General features: G+C 37.7%; 1 protein-coding gene across 1 annotated transcript in view; it reads right to left on the reverse strand.

Moving 5' to 3' along the window:
* The window catches only part of BCO2 (beta-carotene oxygenase 2), a 43,895-nt gene that overhangs the window by 20,867 nt on the left and 7,545 nt on the right, over positions 1-15,483 (reverse strand). Inside the window, exons 3-5 of the mRNA XM_060017952.1 lie at positions 4,335-4,546; positions 4,031-4,146; positions 2,524-2,626 (exon numbers count right to left, since the gene is read on the reverse strand). Of these exons, the coding sequence (XP_059873935.1) occupies positions 2,524-2,626; positions 4,031-4,146; positions 4,335-4,546 (431 nt within the window). The remainder of the gene's footprint in view (positions 1-2,523; positions 2,627-4,030; positions 4,147-4,334; positions 4,547-15,483) is intronic.

Here is a 15,483-nt window from a genome sequence, read left to right on the forward strand (position 1 = left end):
AGTAAATCCAGTTTTAGTTGAGATTAGAAGATCAAGAGAAAAAATTTCTGTCTCAGAAATTGGATTAAGTGACAATTACTCAATTCACTAAATTTGAACACTGCTAGTTAATGAACTGTCCTAACTTCAAGTCTTGAAGGCATGAGCAAAGCAGACAGTCACCCAGGAAACACCCAGCAGAGAACTGAATGCCTAGAGGAATGACCTGCCCAATACTGTGAGCCTAACTCTGGGAGATTCTTCAGGACTTTGTATAAACATCAAATTGAGGCAAAATAACAAGCACAGCCTCTGATGATTGGTGGCAAGGTTTCTCAAAGATTCATGGGCCACTTGCACCAAAATCACCTGGAGATCTTGTTAAAATGTACCAAGATAAGGAGTGAAAGTGTAGTTACAATGCAGATTCTTAACCCCTTTTCAGGTCTCGTGTACCAGAATCTCTGAAGATGAAGCCCAGTGATCTACATTGCTAGGAAGCATTCCAGATGGTTTTTAGGTGCTCTAAAGGCTGAGAATCACTGATCTAATGACTATTTATTTTAGAAAAATAATTAAGAATGGTTAAACAGTATTTCTCATATTATGAACTAGTTACAAAGTTATCTACTTGGGTATTAGAGTTAATTTATTAAGAAATAAATTTTTTATGATCAAAAAAGATGCATGGACAAAATACTGCTGAGTCAGTTTACCCATTTGCTGAAAGATTTTACCTAAAAAGATGTTTGCTGTCTCCTATAACAGCTTTGAAGAATACATCCCAACCCGAGGTCAGGTAACAAAGAAGAGAGAGGGCTGAGTGATGAAGTTTCCAGGGTACCCTATCTCTTCTTGAGCTGGTAAAAAGCAAACCTGCAGTATTCATTTTCATATACACTCATACATGTAAATATGGAGAGGTAGAGATGAACAACCCACAAAGTCAATTACTTACCAAAGGTATATATTAACCTATTCAAAAGTTAACCCATACAAAAGATTCGTAGTAGGGCTTCCCTAGTGGCGCAGTGGTTGAGAGTCCACCTGCCGATGCAAGGGATACGGGTTCGTGCCCCGGTCCAGGAAGATCCCACATGCCACGGAGCAGCTGGGCCCGTGAGCCATGGCCACTGAGCCTGTGCATCCCGAGCCTGTGCTCCGCAACGGGAGAGGCCACAACAGTGAGAAGCCCGCGTACCGCAAAAAAAAAAAAAAAAAAAAGATTCGTAGGTTATAGATGACAGAATGACAGCTAAGATAGTCAGAAACTTCTAATGCTTACACTTACACATTCCTTTTCAAACAGAGAGAGATGTGTACTTGGGTACAGGATAATGAATGTGCATGCCCTGAGAGAATCCTCTGTAGTCAGTGATGAATAATTAAGATGATCTAATGGAGTGACCAGTAGCAAGTTTTTGTGTGTTACTCAGACTAGACACCCGAAGCCTGCCTAAGCAAGCATCTTAAATCTTCTCAAGGTTCACTGCCCTTGTCTATAAAATGGGGGTAGTAACAGCCTTTCGTAATGCCATGGATAGACATACAGATTATCATACTAAGTGAAGTAAGACAGACAGAGATAGACAAATATACAATATCATTTATATGTGGAATCTAAAACAAATGAACAAACTTATGGTTGCCAAAGGGGAAAGGGGTGGGGAATAAATTAGGAGTTTGGGATTAGCAGATACAAACTACTATATATAAAATATATGTAAAATAAACAAGGTTGTACTGTATAACACAGGGAACTATGTTCGATGTCTTGTAATAAACCATAATGGAAAAGAATATATATATACCTATATATGTAACTGAATCACTTTGCTGTATACCAGAAACTAACACAACATTGTAAATCAACTATACTTCAATTTAAAAAAAATAAAAATAATAGTACCTTTCTCAGAGACTTTCATAAAGATTAAATGAGAAAATATATGGAAAATACGGTTAACACCAGCACATACTAGGCACTCAATAAATGCTAGTTATTAGCCATTAGAACCTTCTGGAACAGAATAATAGGCAGCATATGGATGACCAGGAAAGAGATGTGATGTAAGTGGTTGTGAATGCAACCAAACTTTAACCTTAACTTACTTTGTAGTGTTTTACTCCCATGGTAATAATAAATTCCTTCCTATGTAATATACAGTATACCTTCTCTATATCTCTTTGCTGTAGCATTCTAAATTTCTTATACTTACAATATGGTACTTCCCAATAATTCAAGTTTGAGAAATACATTACTCATCCCTACAATGCTTGTGAGCCAAAAAGCATAATGGAACATAAAAATGTGAGTCATGCTGAAAAGATCACATAGAAAATCAGCTTCCAAGCATATGTGCAAAAAGACAACAGAACTTAATTATAAATTATATATTTTAAGTTCAGTAATGCTACTTTGGAGATTTCTTTCTGAACCTTTCAAATGAAGTTTCATATATGTTAACATCTTGGCCATAATGGAACTGTGGGAAGATAGTTAACTCCCAATTATTTTTTAAAAGACCCCCATCCCAACTTTACCATGTTGCCCATAGGAGTTCCCCATGTTGTATGCTGTTCCATCTTTGTCATAATGAGGATGTGCAGTTGCTCCATTCACAGCAATAAATTTGCTCCAGTCTACCTGCAAATTTAAGACCATACAGAGACTTAAATGTTACATGGGAAGATCTCTATTTAGACACATAGACAGTAGGGATGTGTCAAATATTTTTAAAATAAGATATAAAAACTACAGTTTAAGCCCTAATGTCTCACCTCTGAGAAACCAAAATTATTTTTCCTACTAAAGAAAAAGAAACTAAGACCAAAGAACAACAAAACCAAACAAAAACTCTACCACCACCAACAACAAAAAATGGACAAAAATGATTATCCAGTATGAATTTTTTATTTTGCCCAAGATCACAAGATCACAGGAAAGATCAAAAGAATAAGAATTAAAATTAAAATTCTGGCCCAAAGTTTTATTTTATCTTTAATTAATGTGTAACGTGAAGGCAGTATGGGTCTAGATAATCTCCAGTCCAGTTCTACCTGTAGCTAGGCAGAAAATGAATTGGCAAAAATAAGTCTGGCTATTGTAAATAGTGCTGCAATAAACATTGTGGCACACAACTCTTTTTGAATTATGGTTTTCTCAGGGTATATGTCCAGTAGTGGGATTGCTGGGTCATATGATAGCAATCTAATGGATCAAGAGATGAATGGATAAAGAAGATGTGGCACATATATACAATGGAATATTACTCAGCCATAAAAAGAAACGAAACTGAGTTATTTCTGGCGAGGTAGATGGACATAGAGTCTGTCATACAGAGTGAAGTAAGTCAGAAAGAGAAAAACAAATACCGTATGCTAACACATATATAAGGAATCTAAAAAAAAAAAGGTTCTGATGAACCTAGAGGCAGGACAGGAATAAAGACGCAGATGTAGAGAATGGACTTGAGGACACGGGGAGGGGGAAGGATAAGCTGGGACGAAGTGAGAGAGTGGCATGGATATATATACACTACCAAATGTAAAATAGATAGCTAGTGGGAAGCAGCTGCATAGCACAGGGAGATCAGCTTGGTGCTTTGCAACCACCTAGAGGGGTGGGATAGGGAGGGTGGGAGGGAGATGCAAGAGGGAGGGGATATGGGGATATATATACGTATGCATATAGCTGATTCACTGTGTTATACAGCAGAAACTAAAACAACATTGTAAAAAAATTATACTCCAATAAATATGTTAAAAAAATATTTAAAAAAATAAGTCTGTACTACTCTATTTCTCCTTCGCCCTAGCCTTCAGACATTAGGACTAAGGAAGAAGAAGTCTAGAACTATCTTTAAGGAAAACCCCAACCCCACAGGCCCTTCTAACCAGGACAGGGGGTACACAATGATGTGAATCAGTGGGTAACTTTGGTTTTGTTTAAGGATCCAATTTTTTCTTCAGATATTAGCTACTCTACAAAGTATTTGGAATGGAGAAAAATTTTAGGGTTTATTATATTCGTTTTTAACCTATATTTTACCTTTTCTGTTTTTTCCAGGGTTTCAATGTCCACTTTGTTCATGAAGTTGGTTTCCGTACTAATGTAGTAATCACCCTTGTACTGCACATAGTTGACATTGGTGTTGTCAGTAATTGCTGAAATCAAACCCCAGAGTTATTTAAACACCACAGCTTTCTCAAGGGAGAAAGCAGTTTAAACATCCTCTCATATCAAAAAAATATATATTTCAATATTCGTATTTATATAGCTTGACATATATCATAATAATTTAAAGAATCATCACTATCCCCTGCAAATTCTGAGCATATTAAAGGCTGCTTACCAGGCGGTTCAAATTTTGACAGGAAACGTTCAAAAACATTCTTGCATGGATCGGGGAGAGCCAATGTGCCAAATTCTGAGATCACAATTCGATCATGAACACTGTTGGCCTTATATGTATCACTCTGTAGAAACTTGCTCCTGTATGTCACTGTGCCCTTCTCCATCTTGAACTGGTGAAGTAAAGCCATTCCATCAAACCAGTGATTGTACCTTTAAACAGGAGCAAAAATAGAAAAATAAATATTAGGAAGATAAACATGGGGTCAAAATGAGAGATTTCAAATACAGAAATAAGGAAATGGGATGGCTTCCCAGCAGAACCTGCTCAGTCAAAGAACTTGAAATTAAGGGTTGAGAGCTTTTGAGTATATCCTGGAGTACAACAATGAAAGAGCAACTTACATTCTCTTGACCCTTACCCCTTCTCAAAAAGCTCACACATCAGAGGGCTAAAGAAAAACCCTAAGCTGGTGATGCCTAAGATAATTCTGTCTTTAACCTATAGCCAAGATATCATCATATGGAATGCTTGACATTTCTCAAATTAAAATGGATTCCAAAACTTTTAGAGATAGTTATCTTCATATCTTATACATATTACATTTTCTATTTATTTAAAATTTTTTCAAATTTATCAGAACTATGCTAAAGTAAGCAAGTAAGATGACTACCCATGACTACCCTTACTGGATAATCATTTTCGTCCATATAATTACACTATAGAAATGATGTATCTAAATGATGGAACATCAAAACTGTAAGGAAAAGTTTGTGCTTTGCTTTTAAAAGGGTTTAATATTATTTAGTCTTTTCTCTCTTATGCTTGACAGATTGAATGCTTAATGTCTTCAGCATGAATAACAACTAAAAGGCTTGGTCTTCTCTTAAAGGCTTGTCTTAAAAGGCTACGGTCTTGAAAGCAGGGATTCAAAGAGCTATTTGTACACCCATCTTACAGCAGCATTATTTACAGTAACCAAAAGGTGGAAACAACCCAAGCGTCCATCAGCTGAAAAATGGGATAAACAAAATTTAACATACAACGGAATATTATACAGCCTTAAAAAGGAAAGAAATTCTGTCACATGCTATAACATGGATAAACCTTAAGGACACCATCTAAATGAAATAAGCCAGTCACAAAAGACAAATACTATATGATAGCACTTACATGAGATATCTAAAGTAGTCAAATTCACAGAAACAGAAAGTAGAATGGTGGTTACCAGGGGCTCAGGGGAGGGGGAAATGGAGAGCTATTGTTTAATGGGTATAGAGTTTCAGTTTATCAAGATGAAAAAGTTCTGAAGATCTGTTTCACAACACTAACCTGTACATTTAAATATGGTTGAGTTGTGTTTTTTACCACAATTTTTTTTTAACTGCAGGAAATAAAGGTGTTTTTTTTTAAGGCCCTCTTTATGCAGTGATTTGAGATGACATCTTTATAATTTTATCATTTTTGATATGAGAGGATGTTTAATCTGCCTTCTCCCTCAATTTTATTGAGTTTATAAACTCAATTTCCATAAGTTCTTGGGTCCATTTCTGGGCTTTTTATTCTGTATCACTTGTCTATTTGTCCATTCATGCATCAATATCACAATGTTTTAATTATAGAGTCTTTATAGTATACTTTAACATCTGACAGGGCTAGTCCCCACCCCTCGCTGAGAATTTTCTTTTTTAGTGTTGTCTTGACTATTCTTGCATATTTATTTTTCCACATGAACTTTAGTATTCATTTGTCTAACTTCCTTTAAAAACTGGAATTTTTATTAAGATTGTATTAAATTTAAAAATTAACTTAGGGAGAACTGACATATTTGTGATGTTGAATCATCCAGCCTATTCAAGAACAGAGGATCTTTCTAGTTAATTGTGTCTTTTAGGAGTGTTTGAAAGTTTGCACATTTCTTGTTAAACTCATTTCTGAGCATTTACTCTTCTTTGTTGCTATTTTAAATGAGGTTTTTTCCTACCATTATGCCCCCTAACTGGTTATTATTTGTGTATATGAAAGCTAGTGATTTCAGTATGTTAATTTTACATCCTGTTACCTCACCTTTTATTTGTTTGTGTTATTCTGTCATTAATTCTCTGCGGCTTTCCAGGTTTACTTTATTAATCCGTGTGCCTCTAATTAATTTCTTTAGTCTAATTGTATTGGCTACATCTGGTTAAATAGAAGTGAAGATAGTAGCCATTCTTTCCTTGTTTCTGCTTTAGAAAAAAACTTGTAATGTTCCCCAATTAATATTACTGGTTTTAGGACTAAAATGAAAATATATTAATTTATACCTGTGTGTAGATATATACGTGTATATATATGTATACATGTATATATATACACACACATATACTCACATATATAAATATATGTATATATAAAATACATATATAAATAGGTATGTATGTGTATATATATATATGTACAAAATCGTGTTAAGAAAGTATCCCTCAAGTCCTACTATCTTGAGTATTTTTATGAGGAATGGATGTTGAATTTTGACAAACATTTTATTAGCATTTATGGAGAAGATTATGATTATGACTATGATTATGATTATTTTTCTTGAGATCTATTAATATGGTATATGACAGTAATGGATTTCCAAATAATGAACCTATCTTGCATTCTTGGAATTAATCCTACTGAATTACAGTGAATTATATGTTTAATGTAGTGTTGGATTCTGTTTGCTAAGAAAATATTTATTAGTATTATATTAGTAGTATATATTTTGTACTTTTTTATGGATATTCATAAATAATATGAATAATTGTCTTCTTTTTTGTAACAATTTTATCATGTATAGATATCAATATTATACTTGCTTCATAAAAAGAAGTGGGAAACTTCCCTTCATTTTCAATCCTTTAAAATAATATATAGAGCACTGAAACGATCTGATATTTGAAGGTTTGGTAGAATTTCCCTGTGAAATAATCTGGGCCTACTGCTTTTTTTAAGAAGCAGTTTCACAATAAGTTTCTTGTTTTCTTCAACAGAAATTGGTCTGTTTAAACTTTCTACCTCTATCAATTTTGGTAATCTGTATTTCCTCAGGGAATTATCCATTTCCTTGAGCTTTTCAAATGTATTTGCATAAAGGCCAACAAAATCTTCTATAATTTTTTATCTATTTCAATGGCTTCTTTTTCATTGTCATTTCTCTCTTTTCTTCTTTTCTTTTCTATTTTTCTTTTTTTTTTTGGCCACACCATGCAGCTTGTGGGATCTTGGTTCCCTGACCAGGCATCAAACCCGTGTCCCCTGCAATGGAAGTGCAGAGTCCTAACCACTGGACCGCCAGGGAATTCCTTCATTGTCATTGTTTTCTCTCTTTTTCCTTGATAACGTTAGCTAGTGGTTTCTCACTCTATTTTGGTAATTTTTATCAAAAAACATTAAAAACAAAATAGTTTCAATAATTATTGTTATTCTGGTCTAAATCCCAATAAAATCATGATACGTAGAGCCAAACACAATACTCTGTGTATAAACTCAGACATTCAGATTCCTCATTTAAGATATTTCATATTCTTTTCTTTCTTTCTTGTTTTTATTTGTTACCACCTCAAATTGCTGACTTGCACTGAGCTGTCAAGCAAAACCCCTAATTTTTAACACATTCTGCTGTTAAACCAATCTCTTCCATCTTCATTCTTGTAATAACTGGTTTTCTTTTTTTTTTTTTTTTTTTTTTTTGCGGTACGCGGGCCTCTCACTGCTGTGGCCTCTCCCGTTGCAGAGCACAGGCTCCGGACGCGCAGGCTCAGCGGCCATGGCTCATAAGCCCAGCTGCTCCGCAGCATGTGGGATCTTCCCGGACCGGGGCACGAACCCGTGTCCCCTGCATCGGCAGGCGGACTCTCAACCACTGCACCACCAGGGAAGCCCATAACTGGTTTTCTTGATTCATATTTACCTTTAATAAATTTTAACTTGTTAGATTCCACCTCACAAGATCCTTCTAGACTACCCTGTCATTCTATGCATTCATTTATTCAAATCAACCAACATTTTTTGAGTCCCTACTATCTGCCAGGCATTGTCCAAGCCCAGCAATTACAGGCATGTAAATAACTATAATACAAAATGATTACTGCAACAATGGAGAAGTGTTAAAAAACGTTATCTATGCACAGGAGCAACAGGATGGAAGGATGAGGTTATCAGGGAAAGATCAAGAGGAAAGAAGACATTTGGCTGCTCCTTTAAGGATGTTCGCCAACTGGAGAAGAGTAGAAGGGTATCCTAGTGAGAGGTAATAATAAAAAAAAAAAAAAGGCAGAGCCTGAAGGCATATGGTATCTTGGAGGAATAGCTAGTAAACAAATTAGTGTGTAGACAAGAGCTGTCAGTGGCGGGCGACGATGATGGACAAACAGGTCAGCACAAGACCTACCAGCACTTAAATTTAAGGCTTAAACTTCAACAGGAAAGCATGAAGTTTTGGAACAGGAAAGTGAAACTGTGAGACTCGTATCTTAAGAAGGTCACTCTGGACACAGAGTAGAATATGGGACAGAAAGAGGAGCATTCAGGCAATAATACAAGTGAGAAAAGATAAGAGACTAAACTGAAGCAGTACAGTTAGAAAGGAACAAATAGCAGAAATAAGTCAGAGATGACTGACAGGAGGTAGGCAGTGACAAAAAGAGAGAGTCCAAAAAGTCACACCTGAATGGATGGTGATGCTTTAACCGAGACAGAGAATACATGAAGAGCAAGCATTGGGGAAAAGCAAACAGTTCAGTTTTGAACAAGAGTCTGAGCCGTTTGCAAACCATCAGGGTAGAGATGTTCCACAGCCAGTTGGGAAAATACAGGTCTAGAGCACAAGAGATGGGTGTGGGGTGGGAGAGAGATATTTGAGAGTATCTCTGTGTGACAGACATAACCATAGGTGCAAACGGGATAATAACACCATCTACTGAACACTTACTACATGCCAGGTACTGTGCTAGGCACTTCACCACATCTTTTCATACATACATACATACATATATATATATATATATATATATATATATATATATATATATATATGTAGTGTGTGTGTGTCTGTGTGTATATAGAGTTGACCCTTGAACAACATGACTTTGAACTGCGTGGGTCCACTTATACACAGATTTTTTCAGTAGTAAATACTGTGGTACTACATGATCTGCAGTTGGTTGATGCAGAACCACAGATGTGAAGCAACCATGGGTATAAAGGCCTGACTATAAGTTATACACAGTTTTCCCACTATGCAGCGGGCTGGCGCCCCTAACCCCCATGTTGTTCAAGGGTCAAATATATAAATATTTATCCCCCTCTTCACATTGATTAGAGATGTGGAACTACTATTACCATATTACAGATGTGGAAACCACAGTTCAGAGCAACAACAAGCCCAGGGTCACAGGACAGGTAAGTGGCAGAACAAGGATCTCAACCCAGGGCTGACTCCAAAACCTGGGATCTACAACACCCACAAAAGTAAGGTGAACCATAAGAAGTTATTTGGCAAGAAAGGGAGTGGAGAGAGAGGGCACTGAGGGAAAGAAGAGAATGAAAATGCACTGAGTGCCCATCCGTGTCAGCCACTGAATGAAGCTCTTTGTATGCATTATCTCCTTTAATCATCATATCCAGTCATTAAAATCGATTTTATTAGCCCCATTTTTCATGTGGAAAACCTTGCTCAAGATCACAGTGCTGACAAGTGGTGAAAATGAAATCTGAACCCACCCCATCTTACTCTAAAGAATGTATTATCTCTACTATAGCAAAGAAAGCATACAATGAGAGAAAAGGAGGGAATGCTCAAGTCAGAGGCTGGGGTATATCAACATCAAAGGGGCAGTGAAGTGAGCAGCAAAAAAAATTATTTTAGAACATGCAATCAGAGAGACAGAAGAAGAATCAAGAGAAAGTGTTATGTGGGAATCCAGGACCAGAGAATGTTAGGACGGGTGGTCAAAAAGGTCAAATGCTATAGAAAAGTCAGGCTGAGGACTGGAAAACCCATTTCATTTACATTTAAGAGGCTTTGGTGACCTTTTTGAGAACTGATAGCATGCACGGTGGGGTGAAAAGTCAGATGGCAGTGAACTGAGAAGACCTCAGGAAGGAGGAAAACAGAAATGGTGAGAGGAGGAGAGAGGGTATTTGCTGGAGAGGAAGGTGGGAAGGAATGAGGGTTTTTTAGGATGAGAGGACATTTGCAGGCTGAGATGAGGGGTTAGTGAAGCAGAAACAGATACAAGGGGAGGAGCATGAATGAGGAGGGAAGAGGGCCACTTCCTCTGATGATGATGAGAGGCAGGAATAGGTACCTCTGTGGGGAGACGGGGAGGTGGGGAAGACGGCAGCTGAAGGAGCTCAAATCCAATTGCCCCTCTATCCATTATAAAGTAGGCACGTCTACCTGTTGAGAGTGAAAGGGATAGGGAGAGTGATGGAGGCTTCAGGAAAGGGACCCTGTGGGAAGCTGGAAAGAGCTAAAGATTTCCTGGCAGCACCAAGGACTCAGCTGGGGCTGGAAATCATAATTTTGTAATTGAATCAACCCGCAAGGTTCTGTGTTTCCTCTAGAAGTGCTCAGCAGGCCTGGGCCCTGAGTGGAGGAAACCAGAAATAGGCTAATGTAGGACCAGAACTGGTCAGAGGAGAGGCAGAGATCGCTAAGGCAAAGGAAGTGAGGATGGTGATGAGAGTGTATTTGAAGGGATTGATCGTGGAATCTGCACCTGGGAGAAGAAACTAAATGAAAGCTGATAAACTGAGAAGATGGAGAAGAGTAAGGAGAAGAGAACTTGATGCGATTGAAAATAAGTTTCATGGGAATGGAGGAGTGTGGAAATTGGGGCTTTGAGCACCGAGTGGAGTTTCAGAGTTCAGATTTCAGGGGTAGGGCAATTCTGTGGAATAAGATGCAGGATGTGGCCTCAGTACGTGCCCTTAGTGAAGTGGCACAGAGGGGGAAAAATCATTGCAGTGGGGATGGTCAAGGAATTACAAGGCTGGAGTATCTTCATCATGGATCCTGAAGTCATTCCAGAAGAGTGGTAGATGGTTAAATCCTGAGGATATTTACTACTGTGCCCAGAGTCATGTGATTTTAAAAACTGATAAGCATGCCTTCAATGCAATCATTGATAAAAGTTTTTAATTAAAGAAAGGTCTTTGTCATGTCACTACTATGTCTGCATGTTGATCTTTTGAGTGGCATCTAACAAAGAGATCAGAGATTCACAACCATGTGGGGCTATTCTTGTCCACAGGTTAAGAGTCACATTGACTTCAGGTCTCTACCTCTCCCTTTAAATCTAATTTGGGATCTCAAAGATAGCAGAGTAAAGGGACATGCATTCACCCTTTCTTGCAAGAGCACTGGAATCACAACGGCTGAGCAACCATCGATGGAAAAACACTGGAACCTACAGAAAGGATACCCTACATCCAAAGACAAAGTAGAGGCCACAGTGAGATGGTAGGAGGGGTGCAATCGCAATAGAATCAAATCCCATACCCACTGGATGGGCAACCCACAGACTGAAAAGCAATTATACCACAGACGTTCTCCCACTGAGGTTCTGAGCCCTGCGTTGGGCTTCCCAGCCTGGGGGTCCAGCAATAGGAGGAGGAGTCCACAGAAAGACCAGCTTTGAAGGCCAGCGGGATTTGATTGCAGGACTTCCACAGGAATGGGGGAAATAGAAACTCCACTCTTGGAGGGCACACACAAAGTCTTCTGCTCACCAGGACCCAGGGGAAAAAGCAGTGACCCCATAAGAGACTGGGCCAGACTACCTACTAGTATTGGAGGGTCTCTTGCAGAGGCAGGGGACAGCTGTGGCTCACTGTGGGGACAAAGACACTGGCAGCAGCAGTTCTGGGAAGTACTCATTGGTGTGAACCCTCCTGGAGGCCACCATTAGCCAAGAGAATTCAGCACCACCAGACCAGCTTTGCAACAAATGCTAAAGGAACTCCTCTAGTCGGGGCAGAGACCAGAAACTTAAAATAACCTTGTACACATATAGACTGCTATATCAAAACCTCATGGGAACAGCAAGCCCAAAAACTACAATAGATAGACACACACAAAAGAAAAAGCAACCCAAACACAACACTAAAGATGGTCATCAAACCACAAAAGAAGAGAACAAAAGAGGAAGAGAAGAAAAAGACTTACAAAACACACCTAAAACAATTAAGAAAATGGCAATAGGAACATACATATCAATAATTACCTTAAATGTAAATGAATTAAGGGGCTTCCCTGGTGGCACAGTGGTTAAGAATCCACCTGCCAATGAAGGGGATGTGGGTTCAAGCCCTGGTCTGGGAAGATCCCACATGCCGCAGAGCAACTAATCCCATGCACCACAACTACTGAGCCTGCGCTCTACAGCCCACGAGCCACAACTACTGAGTCTGTGCACCACAACTACTGAAGCCTGTTCGCTCTAGGGCCTGTGTGCCACAACTACTGAGCCCATGTGCTGCAACTACTGAAGCCCGCAAGGCCACAGCCCATGCTCCGCAACAAGAGAAGCCACTGCAATGAGAAGCCCGCGCACCACAAAAAGAGTAGCCCCCACTCACCGCAAACAGAGAAAGCCCACACACAACAACGAAGACCCAACACAGCCAAAACTAAATAAAATTTTTTTTAAATGTAAATGAATTAAATGCTCCAACCAATCCTGCAGTACTAAGAGGGAAGTTTATAGCAATACAATCTTACCTCAAGAAACAAGAAAAATCCCAGATAAACAACCTAAACTTACATCTAAAGGAACTAGAGAAAGAAGAACAAACAAAACCTAAGTTCGTAGAAGGAAAGAAATCATAAAGATCAGAGCAGAAATAAATGAAGTAAAAATGAAGAGAACAATAGCAAAGATCAATGAAATTAAAAGCTGGTACTTTGAAAAGATGAACAAAATTGATAAACCTTTAGCCAGACTCATGAAGAAAAAAGCGAGGGGACTCAAATCAATAAAATTAGAAATGGAAAAGGAAAAGTTAACAAGTGACACCACAGAAATACAAAGGATCATAAGAAACTACTACAAACAACTGTATACCAATAAATGGACAACCTGGAAGAAATTGACAAATTCTTAGAAAGGTACATTATCCCAAGACTGAACCAGGAAGAAACAGAAAATATGAACAGGCCAATTACAAGCACTGAAGTTGAAATTGTGATTTAAAAACTCCCAACAAACAAAAGTCGAGGCCTGATGGCTTCAGAAGTTCTACCAAACATTTAGAGAAGAGCTAACACCTATCTTTCTGAAACTCTTCCAAAAAATTTCAGAGGAAGGAGAGCTCCCAAACTCATTCTATGAGTCTACCATCACCCTGATACCAAAACCAGACAAAGATACCACAAAACAGACAAAGATATCACTGATGAACATAAGACGCAAAAATCCTCAACAAAATACTAGCAAACAGAATCCAACAACACATTAAAAGGATCATACACCATGATCAAGTGGGATTTATCCCAAGGATGCAAGGATTTTTCAGTATACACAAATCAGTCAATATGATACTCCACATCAACAAACTGAAGAATAAAAACCATATGATCATTTCAATAGATTCAGAAAAAGCTTTTGACAAAATTCAGCACCCATTTATGATAAAAACTCTTCACAAAGTGGGCATAGAGGGAACATATCTCAACATAATAATGGCCATATACGAAAAACCTACAGCTAACATCATACTCAATGGTGAAAAGCTGAAGGCATTTCCTCTAATATCAGGAATAAGACAACGATGTCCACTCTCGCCACTTTTATTCAACATAGTTTTGGAAGTGCTAGCCACGGCAATCAGAGAAGAAAAAGAAATAAAAGGAATCCAAATTGCAAAAGAAGAAGTTAAACTGTCACTGTTTGCAGATGACATGATACTATACATAGAAAATCCTAAAGATGTCACCAGAAAAATACTAGAGCTCATCAACGAATTTGGTAAAGTTGCAGATTATAAAATTAATACACAGAAATCTCTTGCATTTCTATACACTAACAACAAAAGACCAGAAAGAGAAATTAAGGAAACAATCCCATTTACCATTGCATCAAAAAGAATAAAATACCTAGATATAAGTCTACCTAAGGAGGCAAAAGACCTGTACTCTGAAAACTATAAGATGCTGATGAAAGAAATCAAAGATGACACAAACAGATGGAAAGATATACCATGTTCTTGGATTAGAAGAATCAATACTGTGAAAATGACTATACTACTCAAGGCAATCTACAGATTCAATGCAATCCCTATCAAATTACCAATAGCATTTTTCACAGAACTAGAACAAAAAATCTTAAAATTTGTACGGAGACACAAAACACCCGGAATAGCCAAAGCAATCTTGAGAAAGAAAAATGGAGCTGGAGAAATCAGGCTTCCTGGCTTCAGACTATACTGCAAAGCTATAGTCATCAAAACAGTACAGTACTGGCACAAAAATAGAAATATAGATCAATGGAACAGGATAGAAAGCCCAGAAATAAATCCACTCACCTATGGTCAATTAATCTACAACAAAGGAGGCAAGACTATACAATGCTGGAAAGACAGTCTCTTCAACAAATGGCGCTGGGAAAACTGGACAACTATATGTAAAAAAATGAAATTAGAACATTCTTTAACACCATACACAAAAATAAGCTCAAAATGGATTAAAGACCCAAATGCGAGACCGGACACTATAAAACTCTTAGAGGAAAACACAGGCAGAACACTCTCTGACATAAATCACAACAATATTTTTTTTCGATCCATCTCCCAGAGTAATAGAAATAAAAACAAAAATAAACAAATAGGACCTAATTAAACTCAAACGTTTTTGCACAGCAAAGGAAACCATAAACAAAACAAAAGGACAACCCACAGATTGGGAGAAAATATTTGCAAATGATGTGCTCAACAAGGGATTAGTCTCCAAAATTTACAAACAGCTCATGCAGCTTATATCATCAAAACAAATAACACAGTCAAAAAATGTGCAGAAGACCTAAATAGACTTTTCTCCAAAGAAGACATATAGATGGCCAAAAGGCACATGAAAAGATGTTCAACATCACTAATTATTAGAGAAACGCAAATAAAAACTACACTG

The sequence above is a fragment of the Delphinus delphis genome, chromosome 8 (genome assembly GCF_949987515.2).
Source record: "Delphinus delphis chromosome 8, mDelDel1.2, whole genome shotgun sequence".
Classification (NCBI taxonomy): domain Eukaryota; kingdom Metazoa; phylum Chordata; class Mammalia; order Artiodactyla; family Delphinidae; genus Delphinus; species Delphinus delphis.